This window comes from Mercenaria mercenaria, chromosome 12 (genome assembly GCF_021730395.1).
Source record: "Mercenaria mercenaria strain notata chromosome 12, MADL_Memer_1, whole genome shotgun sequence".
NCBI lineage: Eukaryota > Metazoa > Mollusca > Bivalvia > Venerida > Veneridae > Mercenaria > Mercenaria mercenaria.
This window is the reverse complement of record NC_069372.1, coordinates 32,846,512-32,873,740: the sequence shown is the minus strand read 5'-3', so window position 1 is coordinate 32,873,740 and position 27,229 is coordinate 32,846,512. Positions and strand designations below refer to the sequence as shown.

Here is a 27,229-nt window from a genome sequence, read left to right as displayed (position 1 = left end):
TTTTTTGATCTACTGACCTATTTTTAACCCCACGTGACCCAGTTTCGAACTTTAACCTAGATATCATCAAGAGAACATTCTGACCAATTTTCATGAAGATGCATTGAGAAATATGGCCTCTAGAGAGGGCACAAGGTTTTTCTATTTTTAGACCTAAAGACCTAGTTTTGACCCTACGTGACCCATTTCGAACTTGACCTAGATATCATCAAGATAACATTCTGACCAATATTCATGAAATCTCATGAAAAATAAAGGGGCCCCTTTGAGAGGGACAAAAGGGGGTTTTTTTCCCATTTTTAGATCTACTGACCTAGTTTTTTAACCCCCCGTACCCAGGTTTGGGAATTTCCTAGATAACATCAAAATAACCTTCTGACCAATTTCCAAAGAAATCCATTTTAAAAATGGGCCCTTTTAAGAGGTCCCCCAAAGGGTTTTTCCCATTTTTAGACCTAATGCCTATTTTTGACCCACGGAACCCCGTTTTTGAACTTTCCCAGAATTTACAAGATAAAAAATTTTTGACCAAAATTCTTTAAAAAATTTATGAAAAAACTTGGGCCTTTTAGAGAGGCCAAAGGGTTTTTTTTTTTTTTTAAACCCCACTGACCTATTTTTTTTCCCGGGATGGACCCCATTTTGAACTTGACCTAGATATCATCAAGGGGAACATTTCTGGGCCAATTTTCATAAGACGGGGAAATAATGGCCCCCTTTGAGAGGTCACAAGGTTTTTATTTTTTAGACCTACTGACCTAGTTTTTTTAGGGGACGTGACCCAGTTTCGAAATTGAACCCAATTTCATCAAAAATGAACAAATTTTGGGCCCCCCATTTCCCTAAAGAACCATAAAAATTGACCCTAGATGGTCACAAGCAAAAATTACGGGCCCGGGTGCACGGGGGCACGAAAGGACAAAACCCCGCGATCACAAAAACTCACTTTGTGACAGGTGAGCTAAAAATATGACATTTATTACTTTTGTTTCTTTTTACAGTCATTGTTTTCAAGTCAATCATTTTTAATTTCAAATCTCTGTACTGGAAGTATAAATAACAAGAGGACCATGATGGTCCTGAATCGCTCACCTCTTCCCACATGACCCAGTTTTGAGTATGATGTCGTTTTTTCTATTATTTGACATAGTGACTAGTTTTTGAGCTCATGTGCCCAGTTTTGAACTTGACCTAGATATTATCAAGTAAAATTTGACCATTTTCATGAAGATCCATTGAAAATATGGTCTTAGAGGTAAAAAGATTTTATAATTTTAGACCTACTGCCCTAGTTTTTGACCGCGTTGACCAGTTTCAAACTTGACCTAGATATCATCAAGATGAACATTCAGACCAACTTTCATACAGATCCCTGAAAAGTATGGCCTCTAGAGAGGTCACAAGGTTTTTTTTTTATTTGACCTACTGACCTAGTTTATTAGGGCGGGTGACCCATTTTTCAAACTTGACCTAGATTCATCAAGGTGAACATTCTGACCAATTTATATGGAGATCATTCACAAGTTGGTCTCTAGGAGGTACAAGGTTTTTCTATTTTTAGCCCTAATGCCCTAGTTTTTGACCGCACATGACCCTTTTTCGTAACTTGACCAGATATCATCAAGATGAAATTCGGGACCAATTTTCATACAGATCCATGAAAAATATGGCCTCTAGAGAGGTCACAATTTTTTTCTATTATTTGACCTACTGACTATTTTTTAAAACGAACGTGACCCATTTTCGAACTTGCCCTAGATTCATCAAGGTAAACTTTCCCGGGACCAATTTTTCATGAAAAACTCATGAAATATATGGCCTCTAAGAGGTCACAAGGTTTTTCTATTTTTAGACCTACTGACCTAGTTTTGACCGCACATGACCCAGTTTCAAACTTGACCTAGATATCATCAAGATGAACATTCAGACCAACTTTCATACAGATCCCATAAAAAATTATGGCCTCTAGAGAGGTCACAAGGTTTTTTATTATTTGACCTACTGACCTAGTTTTTGATGGCACGTGACCCAGTTTCAAACTTGATTAGATATTCATCAAGGTGAACGTCCTGACCAATTTTCATGAAGATCTTTTGAAATATATACCCTTTCTAGAGAGGTCACAAGGTTTTTCTATTTTTAGACTACTGACCTAGTTTTTGACGGCACTTGACCAGTTCGAACTTGACCTAGATATCATCAAGGTGAACATTCTGACCAAGTTTCATAAAGATCTTGTGAAATTATGGCCTCTAGAGAGGTCACAAGGTTTTTCTATTTTTAGACTACTGACCTAGTTTTTGAAGGCACGTTCCCCAGTTTCGAACTTGACCTAGATATCATCAAGATGAATTCTGACCAACTTTCATAAAGTCCATGAAAAATGTGACCTTAGAGTGGTCACAAGCAAGTTTACGGACGGACGGACGGACGCACGGATGGACGACGGACAAAGGACGCCGCGCGATCACAAAGCTCACCTTGTCACTTGTGACGGGTGAGCTAAAAAGTGAAAAAAGTAGTCCAACATCGGGAGCAGCGCAAAAGTTATCCAAATAAATTTGTTTTACACACTTGTAAAAAAATTCTGTTAGCCAACCAAATTGATGGAAACGGTCCAAAAAAGAAACAACTTCATTTGATATGAAAACTCATAATTTTGCAAACTTATCTTTGTTGCACAGAATTTGATCTGGCCAAACTTTCAGGAGTTTGATTTTCCTATGTTGTCATAAAAGCAGGTCAGCCTTCAACTCTTACTGACATGAGAAACAAAATTTATTTATATTTACATTGTTTACTACTGGAATGAAGGTAAATGAAACACATTAAGTATATATGAACCAAAATATGTGAAAATAAGAACAATTTAACACAAGGAAATAGAAAATACTGTCTCCATAACCAGCATAGTACTTGGCTTAAGCATCATCTCAATTTTGGAAAGATTTCCATTCCCAGAAATCACAAACATTTCAAATTAACCCCTTCTAGTAGTTCTACAATACTAAATTTACACTAAAACTTTTTTTTTGGTCAATTGTGTAGAAAGTCTGAATCTACATTCCACTTCCTGGTAAAACCATAGTATGGAAGGGTTCCAATCCTGGCAGTGTTGAAATTTACGAATGTTCACATCATTCACTCTTTAATATCAAAGCCTGAATTAAAAGATAATTTGCTAAAAAACAAACACACACCTTTTGCCATCACCATTTTACAGACAGCTGGAAATTCTTCATCTGGTATTTTCCAATCAGCTCCTCTTGTGTGGGTACAAACAAATGTCAACCATTCTATCATCATAACAAAATACCCCCACTGAAATACAAGTCCACAACTTAAAAACACTATGTTTTAGCAAGATTCTAGTTCTTACATTCTTATGTTTTCAATTCATTTTACAATGTCTACAAAAAAGATCTCTACGATCACTGTATTCTATAAGATCTGATGAAACATCCTCTGATGACAATTTCATAATTTTACAATGGTCACTGAAGGGAAGGGACTAACTGAAAGTGAACACAACAGACAGGCTACCACTTTGTCCATGTTGTTGTAGTAGGGAAAAATCTATTTAAAACTTCATTACATTTAAAACGTACATGTATAAGGTTTATTGTTTCTAACAATGTACAATTTTTTTTTTATTAAATTACACTTCATAGCCCTCTAAAAATTGATACAAAGTTTAACTAGATGTATGTCCTCAGGACACTGGTGCCACCGTTAGGATGGTAATAATGGTGCTTGATCTCTCAAGATGTCTCAGTATATAACTATAACCCCTGCTTATTGCAGCCATGGTTTTTAGTAATTGGGATGGCTGTTCTTGACAGAGATTCACCTAAGTAACATTTCTGCAAACTAAGAAATACATTGAAATCAAACAAGATAGAGGCTTTTAAGTGTAGTGAAGAGAAACCATCTGAAAATATTTGAGAAAGGACTATCTTGACCACGCTTCTAATTAGTAACTTAGAGAGCATTGTTGTGACATTGTTTCAAAATTGGACCAGTAGTGCCAGTGAAGATTTCTGAATTTTTCTAAATACATGTAGTTATATAGGGAATACTAGCCCCATCCCTTAGTGGTCATGTTTTTATCATAAAATAGAATGCTTGAAGAGATTTGGTAGTGGGTCACTGGAGGAATATTGCTGTGAATTTACATTTTCAATATAGCCACATAATATAATAATAATGAAAACTGACCTGACCTGATTCTCTGACTGCTTCGCACAAAAAATGGCACAGACAGATGCTTAGATGGATATCATTACCATATATACATCATCTTTTGATGAGGGAAGGGGATATAAAAGGGCCATAACTCAATTAATTAAATAAATGACATGGAAGTCCTGAAAATATGTGCATACCCACTTTAGGTTCAGGATGAATACTAAAATCATTTGAATAAGATGGAAACTGTAGGAGTTGAATACTCAAGGAAGTATGAGTGACGGCAGAGACAGACTGACTGACAGTTCAAACATTACAAATATAAATGCCTCCCCTGTCTTACTGTATGCAATATAAAGATTTATTTTGTCTCATACTCACTTTAGAGATAAAGCACCACAAAGCTCCTCTGCTGATCAGATCAATGAGAACATCAAACTGAAAGTTTCAAAATGTTACACAATGTATTCAAAAATATTTAGTATAATATTCAACAGATCTCCTCTATGGTATCACTGAAGACTATGGATACCAGCACTATATCAGCCACCTGCAATTGGGCAGTATATTATCTTACTCCTAATCTATGACACTAGTAACTCCCACCCCTCAATATTTCATATAAAGGTTATAGTATCAGACTAATGTAAAACAATATTAACACCAACGAATTTCCGACCCCAGCTGAAATTACCAAATGACAAAACAAACAAATTAGGTGAATTTATATCCACTGCCGAAATAGGTTTTTTTTTGAAATGGGAAATACATTTGTATATTTTGAAATATATTTGATTTCCAGATATACAAAAGTTATGTATAACAGGAGTGTGCCATGGTTTGCTGGTTTATATTTTTTTACTAAATCATGGGGAAAAGCTATGCCCTATAGTAATCTATATCTGTACTAATTTCATGAAGATCCATCAATAGGTTACTTTGTTTTGCTGGAATTTATTAATTTCAAAACAAACAATCAAATTCAATGAATTGGTATCCCCCACCAAATGGGTTTGATGTGGGGAACGGCAAAGAAAAATATCCTAGAAATGATTTGTTCTTTTATTGTTTTTTTTTTCAAATTTTAAAAAGGACAATTTCATGGAACTGGCACAATGCATTTGATTTTCTATAATTGTGTTATTTGGTACTGGTAGGGAACATTCGAGGAGGTATGTCAAGGACCGATGCAGCTTCCAAAATATAAAATATTTATTCTAGATATAAAAAGATACAACTTCACATGTTGATAAATATTCATGGAAGGTTTGAAAAAATATAAAACAAGAGGGCCATATAGGCCCTGTATTGCTCACCTGACCTATTGACCTAAAGATCATCAAGATCAACATTCTGACCAAGTTTCATTAAGATATGGTCATAAATGTAGCCTCTAAAGTTTTAACTAGCTTTTCCTTTAATTTGACATGGTGACCTAGTTTTTGCCCACACATGACCCAGATTCAAACTTGACCTAAAGATCATCAAGATTTACATTCTGATTAAGTTTCATGAAGATACAGTCATAAATGTGGCCTCTAGAGTGTTAACAAGCTTTTCCTTTGATTTGACCTAGTGACGTAGTTTTTAAATCCACCTGACCCAGATTTAAACTTGACCTATAGATCATCAAGATTAACATTCTGACTAAGTTTCGTTAAGATATGGTCAAAAATGTGGCCATTACAGAGTTAACAAGCTTTTCCTTTGATTTGACCTGGTGACCTAGTTTTTGACCCCAGATGACCCAATATCAAACTCCTCCAAGATTTTATTGAGGGTAACATTCTGACCAAGTTTCATTAAGATTGGGCCAAAATTGTGACCTCTAGAGTGTTAACAAGATTTTCCTTTGATTTAACCTGGTGACCTAGTTTTTGACCCCAACTGACCCTGATTTGAACCTGACCTATGGACCATCAAGATTAACATTCAGACCAAGTTTCATGAAGATACAGTCATAAATGTGGCCTCTACACTGTTTAACTAGCTTTTCCTTTGATTTGACCTAGTTTTTGACCTACAATACCCAGATTCAAACTGGACATTAAGATTATCAAGATTAATAGTCTGACCAAGTTTCATGAAGATATAGTCCTAAATATAAACTCTACAGTGTTAACAAGCTTTCCCTTTGATTTGACCTGGTGACCTAGTTTTTTACCCCAGATGACCCAATATCAAACTCCTCCAAAAGTTTATTTAGGATAACATTCTGACCAAGTTTCATTAAGATTGGGCCAAAATTGTGACCTCTAGAATGTTAACAAGCTTTTCCTTTGATCTGACCTGGTGACCTAGTTATTGACCACAATGCTGGACAATGTTTATGTGAACTTACAGTATGATATAAGCAAAAGTAACAAAGATATGACAGAAAAACAAAGGTTGCCGAAAAACTTTAACCTTAAAAATAACTTAAGTATAATACCTTGGTGACCTTGACCTTGGGTATAATGGGCCCAGTCCCTATACATATTTTGTTTGTATGCTGGACAATGTTTATGTGAAGTTACAGTAAGATATAAGCAATAGTAATAAAGACATGACAGAAAAACAAAGGTTGCCGAAAAACTTTAACCTTAAAAATAACTTAAGTATAACACCTTGGTGACCTTGACCTTGGATATAATGGGCCCAGTCCCTATACATACTTTGTTTGTATGCTGGACAATGTTTATGTAAAGTTACAGTAAGATATAAGCAATAGTAACAAAGACATGACAGAAAAACAAAGGTTGCCGAAAAACTTTAACCTTAAAAATAACCTAAGTATAACACCTTGGTGACCTTGACCTTGGGTATAATGGGCCCAGTCCCTATACATTCTTTGTTTGTATGCTGGACAATGTTTATGTAAAGTTACAGTAAGATATAAGCAAAAGAAACAAAGACATGACAGAAAAACAAAGGTTGCCGAAAAACTTTAACCTTAAAAATAACCTAAGTATAACACCTTGGTGACCTTGACCTTGGATATAATGGGCCCAGTCCCTGTACATATTTTGTTTGTATGCTGGACAATGTTTATGTAAAGTTACAGTAAGATATAAGCAATAGTAACAAAGACATGACAGAAAAACAAAGGTTGCCGAAACACTTTAACCTTAAAAATAACCTAAGTATAACACCTTGGTGACCTTGACCCTGGATATAATGGGCCCAGTCCCTATACATACTTTGTTTGTATGCTGGACAATATTTATGTAAAGTTACAGTAAGATATAAGCAATAGTAACAAAGATATGACAGAAAAACAAAGGTTGCCGAAAAACTTTAACCTTAAAAATATAACCCAAGTATAACACCTTGGTGACCTTGACCTTGGGTATAATGGGCTCAGACCATACACATACTTTGTTTGTATACTGGACAATGTTTATGTGAAGTTACAGTAAGATATAAGCAATAGTAACAAAGATATGACAGAAAAACAAAGGTTGCCGAAAAACTTTAACCAAGAAGGGTCACGCCGACACCAACGCATGGGCGAGTAGTATAGCCCCCCCTATTCTCTGAATAGTGGAGCTAAAATGGAATGAAAATTTCTTTTTCTTTTTTTTTTTCTTTTTTTTTGGGGGGGGGGGGGAGGTTGAGGGGGGGGATCGGGTGAAGATACAAAACTTCACACGCTGATATTGATGGAAAACAAAAGAGAAAAAAAAAATGGTTGGGGCTGGGTGGGGGGACATGATCGGGGAGGTGGCTGGAGGAGCAAGGTGGGGGAGGGTACAACTTTGCATGCTGATAAATATTCATGAAAGGTTTGCAGTTTAAAAAAAGAGAATATGAAATGAAAAAAAAACCTGTGGGGTGGGGAGGTGGAGGGGAGGGGAGGGCGGTGGGGATGAAAAGGGTGTCGGTACACAACTTCACATGTTGATAATAAATGTTCATGGAAAAAAATGAAAGAAGTTTAATGAAATTCTACCAATTGGTTAGTTTGTTATGTACAAATATGTGGATTTTTTAAAAGATAAAAGGCAATAACACTGAAATTACTAAAGAGATGCTGATGAAATTGTGTTTGCACAACCACATTATGGTAATCTAAATTCAATTATTAGTTTCATAGTTCTAGGTCAAATATGTCACAAGTTATGAAGCAGAAATTGCCATATTTACAGTACCCTATATAGTTAATACTAGAAACTACTAAGGGCCATAACTGGTGTTACTTGGGCAATCTGACTGAAACTTGACAAGCCATATTTCCCTATGGTGGTGAACATGTATATAAAGTTTTATTTAAATATTCCAAACCAGTCCGTAGGCTTCAGGCAGACTGACGTGGTGACTACATGCTTCCGCTCCCCCCTCTTCAAGGAGCATAAAAAAGTTTTCAAATGCAATTAAATTGGACCCTTTAAAAACTGAGGAAGGTACATGCAACAATACTGCAGACAAAGTTTGAAGTTATTCTGATCAGTAGTTTCTGGGTTAAAGAAGCTTATGTAAAAATGTTGACAACAGATGATGGATGCTGGACCATCTAATACTAATACTATCAGATCACCCCGAATGTTTGGTTTAAGTGAGCTAAAAAGAAAACAAATACATTTACTAACCCACGCACCAAAGGCTGAGGTCTGATTTAACTTCCTTGCCAAAATCCCATCCAAACCTGAAAACGTAAAGAAAGCAATATGAAATTTTCTTTATTTCGGCCAATATTTTGAGCACATAAAAAACAAGAGCTGGAGCTGTTGGAGGACAGTAGAAACATACTGGACAAGATGTAGGCAAATGATTTTAATCAATATATTTTTGTGACAATTTACTGTTTATTTATTAACTTTTGATGATTGAATACACATTCCAGCACAACATGTGTTTTGTTTTAGAAATAATTTATTTCCATACAGAAAAAGTATGATCTGGAACAAAACTGTAAACAAGAGGGCCATCATGGCCCTATATCACTCACCTCTTGATATCTTGGTAGAGTACCTTCACATGCTTCATGCCAAATTTCTAAGCTTCAGACCTTGAGGTTCTAGTCAAGAGGTCAAGTGGTCCCAAGGGTGGGGCAAATTAGACCTAAGGGGCATGATTTAAAAAAACTTTGTAGCGGACCACGTCACAATGTGTAAAGCCAAGTGTGGATGGACAGACAATAGACAGACCAATGGATGACAAACATTTAGTGGTCATAATAACTCACCTTGAGCACTTTGTGCTGAGATGATGAGCTATAAAAAGTCAGATTTTAAGATGACTGCAAGTTTACAAGAGTGCCCTTTAACAGATTCCTACCAGTCTCTGTAATACAGACAGGCATGATTCCCTCCATATTCCAGATGATTGAACAACCGATAATGAAAACATATACAGAACAAACAGTTTCCAGTTTCAATGTTATTGTGACTATGACTTTTGACATACTGGTTTCCAAAATTATAGGGGCCATCCACTAACAACAGACAATCAAGATATAAAGTTTAATGACAGTAGTCCTATGTGTTCTCTAGTTATTAATAAGGAACTAGTTTATATTGAGCAAAAAAAAAAATATACCACCTCTTCTTCAAATCATGGCATAATAATTGTTAAATGGTCATGTTTTTAAAACATACAGGGTGCACTAAAATTGTTATAATACAGTATATTCTAGTATTATATTACCATCTAAAGCCACTGACACACCATACAAGACTAGGAACTGTAGAGGAGTTTTGTAGACAATTAAACTGGCAACAAGCAATACAAGGCGTGCATATCCTGAAAATATAACATAGATTGTATACATGTACAATATGGTTTACAATGCTCAAACAAGTGGCCTGTGATGGCTCGAGTTTCAAAATAATAAAAACACATAATATTATGTAATCTAGCACTGTCATCTTAGTTACTAATAACTTTACTTAGTGACGTCTTTACATGATCTGATCTAGTGAACAAGTACCTGATCCAAAATGACCCAGTTTCTGAACTGACATAGATTTCATGAACTTTTAAGATAAAAATTTCAGACTAGATTCCATCATGTTCATGTCAGGCAGGAAATGTGCCTATATAGTGTTAACATGATTTTAAAGGATTCAGTCTGGTGACGAGGTTCAAAAATTGGCCTAAATTATATATAAAGCAAGGTTTCATGTAGATCACATGGAAAATAAAATTGGCTAGTGGAAAGTTAACAAATTTTCTTTTCATGATTTGATTAGCACAATAGTTTTTGGTTGATACAGTATTTATTTCCAAATATGCATTACATATAAATATATATTAATGTCACAGGATTGTGGAATAGAGTTTTTAACATAGTTTTTAACACAGCCTTAGTTTTTGACAAAGATAAGCATAAAAACCGATCAGGACCCAGTTGTTCGAAACTTTAACAGTTGATTAATTAACTAAAATTATAGTTACATTTCGACATTTTAGAAGACTTAGTAAAACATATTATAATTTAACAATTATGAACACTAAAAAATTAAATATTATACAAGTGGTTCTCATCATGCCTAATATTTTGAATCAAAATTTAACAGGCTGTTAGTGTAACAGCCAGTTAAAGTTTCGAACAACTGAGCCCAGGTTTTATTTAGATCAGGCAGAAATTGTGGTCTCTATACTGTTAACCGCAGATTACCCAGTTCTGAAAGACATGCGTTTTCACCAAGCTTCATGTATATCAGGTAGAAAATGTCGCCTCCAAGATTAATAAAAATGCTTTTCTACAGTATATCCATGCAACCTGGTATTTGACCCCAAATGATTTAAAGTTGACTTATATTTCATAGACAGACAATCTAACCTGGTATTTGACCCAAGATTGCCTAGTTTCAAAGCTGACAAACACTAAGACCTAGAATTCATTAAAGGTACCTTGCACCTTTATGGCACATGCATATTTTTTTTTTTAAATTATAAGCCGAGAAAATTAATGATCCCATGATTAATAATCAGATTTGAATAAAATCAGTTCTTTTCATAAGGTATAAAAAAAAAATTGTTTGTTTCGGTATCCCGAACTACCCTAAATTTTTGGCCCGACCCTAAATGTTTTTATGGCCTTGGAGAATATTTTTTTCAACTTTTTCAACAAAAAGTTGCAAAACTGCACTTTTTATGCTTTAAACATGGCCAGTGGTGTAAGAAATCAACTTACTGATGCTCTAAAGGCATAATCCCCTTATTTGTATTCAGTTTTTGACAAAAAAATAATTTCCGAAAAGTCTCGCATAAAAAAAAATTCCAAAAAAAAATTTTCTTCCAACCTACCTACCCTAATTCTTTTTAGCATGTTGCCGGAAACAAAGAATTTTTTTTAGGCCTAAACAATATAAACAATGTACATGGTATATTATATATAATATTATTAAAATACATGTTTTACACTTTTTACAGTAGCAATATTTAATAGATTACAGTATTTTTAATTAACTGATTGCTCTTAATTTTGTCATTTTGTGGTGATATGGTAGATGACAGATGAGGGTGCAGTACTATGATTTGTATATGACCCTTTCAGGCCCATATTCTCCATTCTACACAGGTCTTTCTTTTGGTAGTTTAGGACACTTGTAAGTATTTTCACTCAGGGGACTAGGTTTTGTCATACACTTGTCACAATAACCCGACTGTCAACTACTATTTCTCCTATCTTTTTTAATGCAGGTATCATAATTCATATGTCTTATTTGCTAAGCGGGGGAGATTAACCAGGTCAGTAATATATTTACTGTTTCAGGGTTACTTCCCTTACCTTACCACTTTTAGGTTCGGATGTGACAGTAAAGTATCATATACCTATGTTAAACCTAACCCTAACCTCTAGTCATTGTACACTCAGCATATTACTTTACAATTGTTTGTCAGGAAATAGCTTTAAACTTTAAGCTAATGTTATTTGTTGTATGAAGTATCCAACATTAAATAAAGACTCTTGTAGTGGCCATTGAAACACATCTGTATCTGTATCTGTAGGTTACGAAGCAGAATCCAATACTGGCGTATGACTTCGGGGGTGTGTGCGCTCTAATCGTGAGCCTGAATGCCTCGACGAATCCGGCACATAGAGTGCTTTCTTCCAGATGGTTCCAGTCCACAACAGTTCTTACAAAGAAAGAGTTTTTATATTGATCACTGCTCGCATTATCAACTTCAAAACATTTAGAATTGTTTGTAACCTGATTTTCAAGAATGCTTTTGGTCACACAGTCTTTATATTTCGTGGGTTTGATTTTACGTCAGGGTCTTAGCCTAACTAAGTAGTCACAGGTGTCTATTGCCGGTACCATATACCCTCCACTATCTTGAATAGCAGCGTCAGTCTGTTATACTCTCGCCGTTGCTGTAATGTTGGCAGTTGCAGCTCCTGGAGCATCCTGGTGACACAGCCCCCATCGCAGGATCTATAGTCTTTCTTGATGAAGCGTGCCGCTTGTCGTTGTATTTGTTTGATTGCGTTCACGTCCTTCCCAGTCTTCTGCAAAGAGTCTTACTTGCGACTTGACCCATTCGGGTAGATCGTTAATGTGAACGAGGAAAAGCAGTGGTCCTAAGACTGTCCCTTGCGACACGCCAGCTTCTACTTTGACGCTCTTTGAGTGTTCCCCTTCACACACCACATCCATCTTCCTGTCTGTCAGAAAGGATGCAAGCCAGTTGTTCAGTTCACCTCTGATGCCATAACATTCAGGTTTGTGGAGTAGTTTGTCGTGAGGCACGGTGTCAAATGCCTTAATTACTAAAATCTAGGATGGTGACGTCAACCTGTTGTTTCTTGTCGAATGATTTGAGTAAGTCATGAAGAGTAACTAGAAGTTGAGACTCAGTTGAAAACCCAGAACGGAAGCCATATGGTTGAGGTTGGTAAGTATCTTATGGAGATCAAAGTACTTCATGACATGGCTGCATATGATGAGCTCTAGGCTCTTATAAGGCACTGAGATGAGCGAAACTGGTCGATAATTCTCTGCCTCGTGTTGGTCGCCCTTCCTGAAGATGGGAGAGATGAAAGCATTATGCCAGTCTGTTGGTAGAACCAGCGTTGATAGATTGTTGGAAGATGTAGGTTAGGCCTGTTGAGAGTTCCGCTGCACAGGTTTTGAGGATGATGTTTGGTATGTCATCTGGTCCCATGGATTTAGCAGTGTTGATGTTTTTCAATAGCTTTACATGCAGATAAGATTTCCAGGAAGTGGGCATATATTCATTATCAATTTATAGGTATACTTTAAGTATCAAATTAAAATTTAGATTAGTATACAACAAAGAGCTTGTATTGACAATAATCACACGTTTGGTGAAACTAAACTTGTTATCAGTAAGAGTCATTACTCAGTAGAATCTATACACTTTTTTTTTCAGGAAAAAGGACTTTGCACTTTCATTGAGTCAAGATACTCCTACATTTATTCTGCAATTTTATCTAGTAATTACATTTATGCATAGCAAAATACTAGCAATTAATGGAATCTTATATCAATTCCGTGTTTTATATATTTTAACTGTCTTACCAATTATATTTGGAATGTAAAGTAAGACTTCGTTGCCCATCTCTTCATCATAATACTAAGTATCTGTTGGAGTAACCTCCCTTTGGTAAACAAAACGAATGACCGTGAACATTGTGACAGATTATAGTGATTTTAACAATTTTGGTCTTCAGTCGTAGGTATGTAGAACACATTTCTGATTTTATAGTACGGAACAGCATTTTGTTAAAGAAGGCCTGTCAATGATTAGTTAAAACCCGGGTATCATATGTTTTCGCGAAGTCAACATCAAACTCACCAACATGCCTTTTATGGTCAGTCATGCATGATGTACTGAGGGACCTCTTTTTAGGGGTGGTGGTTGGGGATCGAGGTGGATATAACACACTTCATTCCGTAGAGGGGGCTATTCCTGGATATTGCCATTGATACATCAACAGGTCTAGGAAAGTGGAGTATTTACAGATTATCTGTAAATTTACAGATAATCTATAAATTTACAGATTTTTTAATCTGTAAATTTACAAATCAAGTGTTTGAAAACTGCTAAAATTATATTTAGACACAAAATCGCAGCTTGAAATTAATTGGTTTACTTATGGTATGTATAAATAAAGGTCATTTGTGGGTTTCAGTCATTTCTGTTGACTGATTTTTCTTAAAATGCCAAAAACTGAAAGTCAACAAAAATGGCTGAGACCCACAAATGACCTTAATTTATGCATGCTGTAAATAAACCAATTAATTCCAAGCTGCGGTTTTGAGGATAAATGTAATTTCATCAGTTTTCATACACACAATCCGTAAATTTACAGATTGAAAAATCTGTAAATTTATAGATTATCTGTAAATTTACAGATAATCTGTGAATACTCCACTTTCCTAGACCTGATCAATAATTGGCTAAACAATGGAACATTATCCATGGGAATGGCCATACAAAGGGTAGTCCATATAATTTGACGTCAGAACTGCATGATTCTGAGATAGTTTCATGATAGGGCAGAATCCCTCTCTTTAGAGGAGAGATATTGACTTGTACAAAAAATATCATAATATCGTGACTTGCATACAATTAGTAATAGTTGGACTATACAAAGTGTACAGACATGTTTTGAAGAGACATACTGTTCATCTTGCCGAGTTACTGCTGTTGTCACTGTCATGTTTAGTAAGGCACCTAGTCTCAGGCTAAGATAAGATATGATAAATTTTATTTTAAGTCGGCAAGACAGAGAAACTACAACATATAAGTTACAAGCGCTTTTAAACCGACTATATATAACAAAGATAAACAGTTAAAACATATAGTAAGCACGCTCTAAGATAAGAGATAGGGTTATACAAAATTACATGTAGCAGTACAACACTAAGTTAAACCTGTGAAAGACCTGCTGCTCTTGGCCATAAGCCTAAGAACTACTTAAAATAAACATGAAATAAAAAACTGAAAGGCAAAACTGGTGCAAAAAGCTGGATAAAAAAATTGCTAAACGAGAATATCACCTCAGATCAGATCTGAAATGAACTGAGCAGCAGCTCCTTCACAGTAGCACATAAAACATAGTATGAAAATAAAATGTAATAATAGGCTAGATTCCCATTTATTGCTATATGCTGGAATTTTTGCATTTTTTATACAGCCTTGTGCCACTTATAGATCTACTACCAGTTTGCATCTGCATTTAAGTCTATGAAGAGTTGAAAATTACTGGCATTACTGCCATTAGACGGATAGTGTTTGGTACAATCTCTGATAGATGGAAAAGGGCTGCATCATAATTAGGAGATGAAGGTCAGCAATTGATAAGATTGTTTAATGAGGTTTGAGGGCACATCACGCTTGGGTCCTTTGTGTTGGGCCTCTTCCTAGTAGTCAGAGTGCTTTGATCCTATGAGCAAGTGTCTGTTGCTGGATTTTAACAATTTGGACATGACATTTGGACAAGAGGATGACAACTATTGGATGCACCACCAGAGCAACATCTACAGCAAGACAGAAACTAAACATTAAATCCACATAAGACTGTCTAAGTGAACCCCCGAACAACGAAGTTGTAAGGGGGTATACTGGTTTCAGGTTGTCTGTCTGTCTGTCCGTAGACACAATCTTGTGCGCACCAACTCTCCTCATCCCTTTGACACAATTTAATGAAAGTTCACACAAGTGATCAGTAACAATAGTAGTTGTGTATGGTGCATGTTAGATTCTTTCAGAAAAAAAATGCAGAGTTACGTGACTTTGTTTTTTGTTGCTATACTGTATACATAGAGTCTGCATATGCAATTTTGTGCATGCCTAATCTCCTGAACCCATGCACACAATTTAATAAAACTTAAACAAGTGATCAGTAGTAACCCTAGTTGTGCATGGTGCATGTCAGGTTCTTTTAGATAAATATTCTGTCAAGTTATGGGACTTTGTTTTTTGTCACTATGTGTAATGGTCACTTATTCATGAAATGTAACTCCTCCCTCCTGCACCGTGCTAGCGTATAGCGTGCCTGTTCTAAGAATGTATACATGCATGTAAATCAGTTATACTGTAAATCAGTTATCGTATATCATCCGTAGTGAATAAACATAGTATTAAACAATCCCGTCTTGGGTCTTAGAACATTACACTATGATGTACATAGAGTCTGCATATGCAATCTTGTGCGTGCCTAATCTCCCAAACCGTTGCACGCAATTTAATGAAACTTCACACAAGTGATCAGTACCAACCTTACTTCTGCATGGTGCATGTTAGGTTCTTTCAGAAAAATATTCTGCTGAGTTATGGGACTTTGTTTTTAGCTCGACTATACAAAGTATATGGAGAGATATCCTACTCAGCCCAGTGCCAGTGTCTTTCTACGTCCCCACCTTGGTTAAAGTTTTTTTTACACTTTCTCTTTTTTCTTCTTATCTCTGTAATTACTTGATGGATTTGCTTTAAACTTAAAATAGTTATTCCTCATCATCACCCACATCATATGGCATAAGGGCATAACTCTCTTACCAATATTTCATGAATTATCCCCCTTTTTAGCTCACCTGAGCAATACTCAGGTGAGTTTTTCTGATCGCTCAATGTCCGTCATCCGTCATCTGTCTGTCATCATTTAGCTTGTGTATGTGATAGAGGCTGTATTTTTCAACTGATCTTTATGGAATTTGGTCAGAATGATTACCTTGATGAAATTTAGGTCCAGTTTGAAAATGGGTCATCTGGGTTTAAAAACTAGGTCACTAGGTCAAATCAAGGAAAAACCTTGTGTATGCGATAGAGGCTGTATTTTTCAATTGATCTTCATGAATTTTGGTCAGAATGATAACCTTGATGAAATCTAGGCCGAGTTTGAAAATGGGTCATCTGGGGTCAAAAACTAGGTCACTAGGTCTGTCATGTAAGTATACATGTTTATTTGTTGACGCGCTATTCTTGGCGTCACGTTTACGTGGCGCGGTTTATCATATCATTATGTATGACGTCCTTGACGTCACTTGTTTATATATGTACTTCCGCAGTCAAACGAAAGCAACAGAAGTAAACTGTAAGAAACCACACAACGTCTTGTATTTAAATTCCACTAGTGTCTAAACGACATTTTGGTGCCGTGACAATGGCAACACGATTACGGGCAGTGCTTAAAGGACAGAAAGGAGCAGTGACGCGAGTTTTTACCAAATTTGAAACTATTGATTTAGAGGGAACGAATTTTGACGAGCTCCAAACCATTGAGGATACCCTGAAATGCAAACTCCAAATTATAACGGACATACACGAACAAATTGTGAACTCTATCCCGGAAGAGAATGCTGAGGAGATTGAACATGAAATTTTGGACCAAGAAGATTATGTGTACGAGTTGAGAAATAGAATTCAACGAGTGAGCAAATTCAGGCAAGTCAAATTTTCTAATCTCAATGCAAATTCACAAGTTTTTCCTATTCTGATCCCAGTAGGCACAGAAAACAGAACACAACGCGAAAATAACTATTCTTACAGCATACAAGGGCATGCATCCACGGCCAACCCGAGTTACGGCTCAGTATATCACAGATTACCTAAACTCGAGCTTCCTAAGTTTGACGGTGATATTTTAGAATGGCAGTCCTTTTGGGACTCTTACGAATGTGCAATTCACAATAATGCATCGCTGAGCGGAGTACAGAAGTTTACTTACCTGAAGACTTCTCTTAGAAATGAGGCATTACAGATGATAGCTGGTTTCTCGCTCACTAATTCTAATTACGAGAAAGCTATTTCCCTACTTCATGAACGTTTTGGACAGAAAGATATTATCATACAATCATACATGACGGCTTTACTAGAAGTCCCCGCACCTACGCACACAGTTTCGAGTTTACGCAGATTCTACGACACAACAGAAACCTACATCAGAGCGCTAGAATCGTTAAACCAATCAGAATCCACGTATGGTTCCCTGCTTACTCCAGTGATGTTGCAGAAACTACCTTCCGACGTCAGACAGAATATGACACGTGCGCACGGGTCACAGTCTTGGCGCTTACCCGAACTTTTGAGTAGTTTACTATCCGAGATTACTATTCTGGATGCCGGAGCCCCGTACGTAAAACAGTATGACGTCCCAGCCACGACCTCCACATTTCTCACGAAGTCCGATTCCCACAAAACGGAGAAAAGCAATTCCACTACACAGCGAAAACCAAAGAGTTATACAGAGAAGAAATGTGTATATTGTAAAGGACATCATTCAAGCTTAGAATGCAAAAAAGTTACAGATTATAAAGAGAGAATGGACATAGTGAAAAAGAATAAGTTGTGTTTTAACTGCCTCGGTGCTCATAAACTGTCAGACTGCAGATCCAGATTCAAATGTAAGAAGTGCTCCAAACGACACCATACAAGTATTTGTACCGGAAGTGAGTCTACATCGAATGAAACACCTACCAACCAACAATGCAACGTAAAGGAAACTGATTCAGCAGTTTTGCACTCTGCGCAGACGATTTCTACTGGACCAGTTTTGTTGAAAACAGCCGTTTCGGCAGTGAAGTCTACCAGCATATCATTTCCCGCCAATATACTCTTCGACGAAGGTTCCCAGAGTTCTTTTATTACGGAAAGCATGGCTAGAAAGCTTGAAATAAAACCGACTGGACAAGAAACATTATCACTCTCAGGATTTGGCGACAAAGAACGACGACTACGTCATCTTGATACAGCAGTTATCTATTTAGAGTCGACCCATGAAGATATACCAGTTAAAGTGTTAATCGTGCCCGAGATTTCCGTGCCGTTAGCAACGTACACAAACCAAGTTAGAGAACTGCCATACTTAAAGGGACTAAAACTAGCACATCCGGTGCATACAAGTGATGACTTTAACATAGAGATTTTAGTTGGTGTAGATTTTTATTGGACTATAGTGCAAGACGAGGTTATTCGTGGCAACGGACCTACAGCCATACAGTCAAAACTCGGCTATCTTTTGTCAGGACCTCTCAATGTTCCCACATTTAGAAACATTACGCCGACACCCCTATCCATGATGAATGTGTTCACGCTGCATAGCAAGGAAGAGGTTGACTTAGAAAAGTTTTGGAAAATCGAATCCATGGGAGTCGAACCAGTAACCAAGAAACAGGAATATGAACAGTACTTGACACATTACCAAGATACGTGCATTACCTACAACGACGGTAAATACATAGCAAAGTTACCTTGGAGAGAAGAACACGATACATTACCGACCAATGAATTGATCAGCCGGCGCAGAACTGAAAATGTAATCAACCGATTGAGGAAAGAACCTAAACTACTACACACGTATGGGGAGATAATCAGAGAGCAAGAACAACGAGGATTTATAGAAGAGGTACCAGCCGACCAGATATGCACGACAAGAATGTTACATTACATTCCTCACCACCATGTAAAAAAGGACTCAGCAACAACTCCGATTCGCATCGTCTATGATTGTAGCTGCAGATCCGGACGTGAATTTCCGAGCCTGAACGACTGTTTGATGAATACCCCTCCTCACCTCACTGATCTTACTACAATTTTAATTAGATTCAGATACAACAAATACGCCATTTGCACAGACATAGAGAAAGCGTTTTTGAATGTTGGACTACACGCAGACGACCGTGACGTCACAAGATTTTACTGGTTGACAGACCCAGACGATCCAGCCAGCACTCTAAAGACATATAGATTCAAGTCCGTTCTTTTCGGAGCAACTTGTTCTCCATTTATACTGAATGCGACGATTCTAAAGCACCTAGAGAGACACCAATGCGAACTTACTGATCTTATCAAGAGTGGCTTATACGTAGATAATATACTTACCAGCGTCCAAGATGAGCAGAAGTTACATGATTTCTTCGAAAGCAGCCGACAAATATTCAAGCAAGCGTCTTTCAACCTACGATCGTGGAGTTCTAATAGTGAAGCATTACGTACCAAATTCAAAGCCGGCGGAATAGATGACAAAGACAAAGAAATCAAAGCACTAGGTATGCGTTGGAATCCTGAAACAGATGTCTTGTTTATACCGCAACGTACATTGTCCATGCAGAATGACCACTTACTGACGAAAAGAGAGATCTTGAAGGAATCATCATCCATATTCGATCCGCTTGGATTATTGAACCCCGTCACAGTGAGAAGTAAAGTTCTGATGCAATCATTATGGCAACGCAAGTTAGAGTGGGACGAGCTTTTACCAGACGACATAATTAAAGAGTGGTACAGCATAAGAGCAGACGTTAAAAAAGCCATCGACATGAAGTTCCCACGCTGTTATTTCCCAGATGATTCTCCTACAGAAAAAAATCTTCACATTTTCTGCGACGCAAGTGTGAAAGCATACGGCGCATACGCGTACCTTGTTTCCGGAAGTCACAGCACACTTGTTATGGCCAAGAACAGAGTAGCACCCATTAAGCAGTTAACCATCCCGAAACTCGAGCTTTGTGCAGCTGTCCTGGGAGCCAGACTGTGCCACCATATTATCACCAGTATAGAGTGTCAGAGAGTTTACTTGTGGAGCGACAGTCAGATTGCTCTACAGTGGATTTCAACATCAAAAAAAACAACCCATATTTGTATCCAACAGAGTACAAGAAATACATGAACTGACGAAAACATACGAGTGGAGATACTGCTCTACAGATACCAACCCCGCAGATATACTGTCACGTGGTCTATCATATGACAAGTTCCATGGCAACAGGTTATGGTTCCATGGTCCGGATTGGCTGACAAACACAGCCAGTTTTCCAGCGAAGAGTACCATATCACAGATACACGTAAATGATAACAGACAAGGTGAAGATACTGTCGTCCTTGTAAAAGAAACCCCATTCGTTCCGGGTATTCTACACATATTAGACTTACAGAGATTCAGCTCTTACCAAAAGGTTCTAAGAGTGTGTGCATACATTTTTCGATTTGTAGACCAGTGTAAGAAGCAGAAGAAATATGGCGGAGATCTACATCCACATGAACTCGACACAGCAGCAAGGACCTTAATAAAACATACACAGTACGTGAGGTTTCCAGATGTATTAGATTACATGAAGAAGACCAATTCTAGATGCATTAAACCTGCATTAGTGCGACAACTAGACCTGTACCTTGACATAGACAAAATACTACGCTGTGGAGGACGTATTGCCAACGCACCATTACCTGAGGAAACACGATTCCCGTATCTGATACCATCTAGAGGAAAACTTACTGAGTTGTTAGTTACAGACGCTCACGAAACACAACTTCACGCAGGCTTAGAGAGTACAGTCACATACTTACGTCAACGTTTTTGGATTCCTAGTATACGTCAACGTGTGAGAACCATCATCCGCACGTGCGTCACGTGCCGTAAAGTGACGGCAAAGCCTTACCAAGTACCAGATCCACCCCCTCTACCCAGTGACAGACTCAAACACGCACCTCCGTTTACCGTAACCGGCATTGATTTCACAGGAACACTTACCGTGAAAGCTACAGACGGAAGATTGCTGAAAGTATACATCTGCCTGTTTACCTGCGCAAACACTCGAGCCGTACACCTGGAAATAGTCACGGATATGAAGACAGAATCTTTTATACTAGCTGTTCGCAGATTTATCAGCAGGCAATCCACACCAAAAGTATTCATGTCCGACAACGCATTGACATTTATAGCTACGGCCAAGATTATGAAAGAAGAAGTTTTGAACCCACATGGCATTACCTGGAAGTTCATCCCTCAACACGCTCCGTGGTATGGCGGTTGGTGGGAAAGACTCATTGGACTCACCAAGACCAGTCTGAAGAAAGTCCTTGGAAAGGCGTTAATCAACTTAGAAACCCTACAGACGCTCATTACCGAAGTCGAGTGTATAATTAACGATCGGCCGCTGACCCATTCATCAACAGATCCAGCAGACGACGAACCCTTGACGCCCTCACACTTACTATACGGACGAAGAATCACAACACCTATCTATCCAGACGACCGAGAAGAACCGGAAGCAGACGATATGTCACGTGATAAAGCAGACAAGCTATACCGTTTTAAGTCTGCTATAATTGAACATTTTTGGTCCCGGTGGAAGCACGAGTACCTTACATCGTTAAGAGAGTTCCACAAACATTTAGGAGGCGAAGGTGATCTGATTCGAATTGGCGACGTAGTCCAGATTCACGACGACACATTACCCAGAAACAGGTGGTCCTTAGGTGTTATTGATGACGTTGTTACTGGAGCAGACGGACGTACACGTGCAGCACGAGTCAAATCTAGAAAGGGCATCATCACCAGACCTATAGCAAAACTTTATCCGCTTGAGCTGATTGAATAGACTGCGTTCAGATTTCGTTGGTAATAGAGACTAGAGACTGTGTTAAAAATTCAGTGATAAGAGAAACTATGTTTAGAATAAGGTGATAATTGAGACAATTTCTGTTACTAGAGATATTTTCAGACTGTGAAAGACAAATTATAATGACATTCCATAGAATGGTTTCAAACGCGTGATTCATTTAACAAGACTTAGTAATTTTCATTCAAGAGTGCAATTTGATACATAATGATTGTCTTGTAATTTACTCTGATATTTTACTTTCCGGCCTCGGAGTGTCATGTAAGTATACATGTTTATTTGTTGATGCGCTATTCTTGGCGTCACGTTTACGTGGCGCGGTTTATCATATCATTATGTATGACGTCCTTGACGTCACTTGTTTATATATGTACTTCCGCAGTCAAACGAAAGCAACAGAAGTAAACTGTAAGAAACCACACAACGTCTTGTATTTAAATTCCACTAGTGTCTAAACGACAAGGTCAAATAAGAAAAATTTTGTGTATGTAATAGAGGCTGTATTTTTCAACTGATCTTCATGAAATTTGGTCAGAATCATAACCTTGATGAAATTTAGGTCCAGTTTAAAAGTGGGTCATCTGGGTTTAAAAACTAGGTCACGAGGTAAAATCAAGGAAAAACCTTGTGTATGCGATAGAGGTTGTATTTTTCAATTGATCTTCATGAATTTTGGTCAGAATGATAACCTTGATGAAATCTAGGCCGAGTTTGAAAATGGGTCATCTTGGGTCAAAATCTAGGTCACTAGGTTAAATCAAAGAAAAACCTTATGTATGCGATAGAGGCTGTATTTTCAATTGATTTTCATGAATTTTTCTCAGAATTATTGCCTTGTTAAAATCTAGGGCAGATTAGAATATGGGTCATCTTGGACAAAAACTAGGTCACTAGGTCAAATCAAAGAAAAACTTTGTGTATGTGATAGAGCCTGTATTTTTCAATTGATCTTCATGAAATTTGGTCAGAATAATTGCATTGATGAAATCTAGGTCGAGTTAGATGATGGGTCATCTGGGTCAAAAACGAGGTCACTAGGTAAAATCAAAGAAAAGCCTTGTGTATGCGATAGAGGCTGTATTTTTCAATTGATCTTCATGAAGTTTGGTCAGTATGACTGCCTTGATCAAATATAGGTCAAGTTTGAATATGGGTCATCTGTGGTCAAAAAGTAGGTCACTAGGTCAGCTCAAAGAAAAACCCTGTGTATGCGACAGAAGCTGTATTTTTCAATTGATCTTCATAAAATTTGGTCAGAATGATTGCCTTGATGAAATCTAAATCAAATTTGAATATGGGTCATCTGGCATCAAAAACTAGGTCACTAGGTCATATCAAATAAAATACTTGTTTAAACTCAAGAGACCACATTTTTGGTCCATTTCTAATGATAATAGGCCAGAATATTTGTTTCCATGAAATCCCTAGGTCAAACATGTTTACACTGTTATGGTGTGTTTTCAGGTGATTGACCTAGGGCCACCTTGGCCCTCTTGTTACATAGAAGTTCAGGTTAAAGTTTTCATGCACTTTCACTTTATCTCAGTTATTCTTAAATGGATTTGATTCAAACTGAAAGTAGTTGTTCCACATCATCTCCCAGATCATATGACACAAAGACCATAACTCTGGTACCAATATTTAATGAATTATCTACCTTTTACCTAGAATTTCAGGTTAAAGTTTTGATGCACTTTCACTGTATCTCAGTTATTACTAAATGGATTTGATTCAAACTTAGAATGGTTGTTCAACATATCACTCACATCATATGACACAAGGGCCACAACTCCAGCACCAATATGAATTGTCCCTCCTTTTTACTTAGAATTTCAGGTTAAAATTTTGATACACTTTCACTCTATCTCAGTTATTACTAAATGTATTTGATTCAAACGTAGAATAGTTGTTCCACTTTATTACCCACATCATATGACACAAGGTGCATATCTCTAGCGACAATTTTTCATGAATTATGCCCCTTCTACTTAGAATTTAAGGTTAATTTTGATGCATTTTCACTCTATCTCGGTTATTATGAAATGGATTTGATTCAAACTTGAAGTAGTTGTTCCTCATCATCACCCACATCATATGACTCAAGGTGCATAATTCTTGCACCAATTTTTAATGAATTATGCCCCCTTTTTGCTTAGAATTATACTTATATAGTGTTTTGATACACTTTATCTTTACCTCTCTTATTACTTAATATTTTTGACACAGACTCAAGCTATTGTGCAATTTCTTCATCCACCATTGGAGTCATTAAACACTCCAATGACAGCTCCAGTTTCCTCGGATGTTCCCAGTTTCACTTTCCAGCATCAAAATAGTCGAGCACGCTGTCTCCTGTGACAGCTCTTGTTTGTTACTATTACTATACATACATTTACATACATAATAATCATGCAATCTTGCGTGCATCAAATTGCAATGTATTGTGTCAGTGCGTGCGGGGGGTACATTCATTACATTCAGTGATAGCTCTAGTTCGAAATTGCACTTTGGTGAAAAATCAACTTTTATACAATTTAATATAACTGTATCATTTTGAACCCTTACGGAAATATTATAGTTTGCTGCAAACACTTGTTGCGATCATGCACGAATATCAGTTGAACATACCGTGAACATTTTTGATACAACTGATATAATGTTTGTGGGATGTTCGTTTGGTGTACACTTTATACATGCAAATTAGATTTCCGAAAAAATTTCCCATGAACAAGTAGCTGTGAGCTTCTGGGAACAAGTTGCTGCGATCATCCTGCAAACAAGTTGTTGCGAACATGCCGCAAACTAGCTGAAAACCATGACTACCAAGCAAAGTCTGGCCTGAAATTGCCCACAAAATAGCATGCATAGAAAAAATGCAAAAACAAATTGATTAATAGGAATCAGGGATATAAATTAATCGAATAAACTTCAGCACTGAGGCTGTAACAAATTCAAATTGTCAATGTCAGAACTTTTTCAAAGCCTTTAACAGGTAAAATATACATGAGGGCAGTCATGATAGTGCTAGTTTAAAATAAAGTTCAAAAAGGTGTTATTTAGTGGTACTGAAAACTCCAAACCAGACACGTTACAATCAAACTCAGAGTAATAAATAAATAATATATGTAAATGAAATAAAACATTTTATTTGTCATAGTACAAATATTTTTTTCTGTGTAAACATGCAATTAGCAGTCTTAATTTTCCATTTCTAAAGTTGTGTTTACTAAGCTATAAGATTAAAGGAGCTTTAAAATTTGACAAAACTTTCATTTAATACAATAACGATTCTTTTCCTTATATAAGTTGTACCAAATATCGGAACAGTTCACAGTTGCAAATGGTCTTTCATAATTTTCAAATTTTCAGAGTAAAAATATAAGAGGGATTGAAAGTTTGATAGTGTTAGCCATCAGGTGAAAACATTTAATAGATTAAAAGCAGATAAAACAATTGCTGCATGTCTCAAGGCCTGATGAGCAGCTTTAGTGAAAAGTAATTTTAAAGATCAGGATACTTGATAGTGGATGTTGGGAAGCTGCTCCATAATACAACTGTACATGGGAAAAAATAACAATGATAGTTATGGTTTGGATTTGCCTGTAGGATAGGTGGGTACATGTAACGAGTCATTCTTACAGACTGTGTGAGGTATGATGGTAGAGGGATGGCAACTAAACCATAATCAATTTTGAACGACATACCAGTCATTTGAGCATCTTTTTGTTAGTCTTGTCGGGTCTGCCAATTCATTTTGTTATTCAAACAAGTGACACTGTCATATGTAGAGTAGTTGAGTCCTTCATACATTGTTTATATTATACTAAATGAATGAAGACCATTCAGAAGATGCATACTCAACTGGAGTTTTGTACACTGGTTTTCTTTTTTATTATTATTATTTTATTATTATTATTATTATTATTATTTATTTTCAGTAAAATTATTATAGCAATACAATAGTTACAGAAATTTTCAGTGTATGTTTGAAGTATGTAAGTTGAATCATAATCTAGACATGTTATTGTTAAAGAAATTTGTATGTACATGTATTAGGTTTCAGTACATAATAATTCCAAAAGGCACATTCTGGTATTAACAACTGCAACTTAATTGTTGTATTGAATGCAAAACTAAAGCTGTAAGCTTAGAACAGCTTTAAAATATGGTCGTTATATCTGTTTAGCAGCCAGTCTTGCCTTAGAGAGTGTGCAAGATAAGTCTGTCAATGTAAATGATCAATAATATCTATGGGTTGTTTCCCTCTATATACACATGGTTTTCATGCACATTATTTGATCGAAATGACTTTTTTTTTTTAATTTAAATTCATAATGGTTCTTCCAGATAGCTTTTTTGTTTCAAAAATATTTGTATTAGGTAGATTTGAGTTAATATATCCTTATTCAACACTCTGAAATGTTATTACTAGTTCCCTATTTAGTATATCTAAAACTCCATATAGTAATTACTGAATATGTGATGTATATATATTTCTGCAAAGAAACCAATGCAATGTCAATAAAATTGTTATTAACACTTCGAAGACATTTTGCCCAATCTTACTGAATCCTGGTCAGAATATTTCCATCAATAAAACCTTGGACAATCAGATACTTGCATGTTCTTGTAGTGTCAAAAACTATGCCAGTAGGTCAGATTATAGAAAAGTACCATGAGGCAGCATAATTTGAACTTGATCTGCATGAAACTTCTACAAGCAAAATTGAAACTGTCTTGGGTCAAAA

At 36.7% G+C, this 27,229-nt stretch overlaps 4 protein-coding genes across 5 annotated transcripts in view; 3 read left to right on the top strand and 1 right to left on the bottom strand.

The window, feature by feature from the left end:
- Nucleotides 1-13,744, bottom strand: part of LOC123534382 (uncharacterized) — a 33,035-nt gene extending 19,291 nt beyond the window's left edge. The window contains exons 1-5 of the mRNA XM_045316608.2: nt 13,659-13,744; nt 9,814-9,909; nt 8,757-8,812; nt 4,570-4,626; nt 3,201-3,321 (exon numbers count right to left, since the gene is read on the bottom strand). Coding sequence (XP_045172543.1) covers nt 3,201-3,321; nt 4,570-4,626; nt 8,757-8,812; nt 9,814-9,909; nt 13,659-13,698 — 370 coding nt within the window. The 5' untranslated portion in view covers nt 13,699-13,744. The remainder of the gene's footprint in view (nt 1-3,200; nt 3,322-4,569; nt 4,627-8,756; nt 8,813-9,813; nt 9,910-13,658) is intronic.
- Nucleotides 13,680-27,229, top strand: part of LOC123534380 (phosphatidylserine decarboxylase proenzyme, mitochondrial-like) — a 47,414-nt gene continuing 33,864 nt past the window's right edge. The window contains exon 1 of one of the 2 annotated variants that reach the window (XM_045316606.2): nt 13,680-13,816. The gene's annotated coding sequence lies outside the window, so the exon portion shown is untranslated. Of the gene's footprint in view, nt 13,817-15,330; nt 15,433-27,229 lie in introns of those variants that run through there. The other variant, XM_045316605.2, reaches the window with a different exon arrangement.
- On the top strand, nt 17,246-19,611 carry LOC123544490 (uncharacterized). Its single transcript, XM_053520505.1, has 2 exons — nt 17,246-19,486; nt 19,594-19,611. The coding sequence occupies exons 1-2, from the start codon at nt 17,246-17,248 to the stop codon at nt 19,609-19,611; spliced, it is 2,259 nt and encodes a 752-aa protein (XP_053376480.1).
- Nucleotides 19,637-22,460, top strand: LOC123538048 (uncharacterized). Its single transcript, XM_053520504.1, has 2 exons — nt 19,637-20,496; nt 20,732-22,460. The coding sequence occupies exons 1-2, from the start codon at nt 19,637-19,639 to the stop codon at nt 22,458-22,460; spliced, it is 2,589 nt and encodes an 862-aa protein (XP_053376479.1).

Excerpts from the sequence above, each read along its gene's own strand:
- LOC123544490 (XM_053520505.1), top strand. The coding sequence starts at position 17,246 with ATGGCAACACGATTACGGGCAGTGCTTAAAGGACAGAAAGGAGCAGTG.
- LOC123538048 (XM_053520504.1), top strand. The coding sequence starts at position 19,637 with ATGAATACCCCTCCTCACCTCACTGATCTTACTACAATTTTAATTAGA. Across the intron at positions 20,497-20,731 it reads AAAGCATACGGCGCATACGC|AGTACAAGAAATACATGAAC; the intron begins GTACCTTGTTTC and ends TGTATCCAACAG.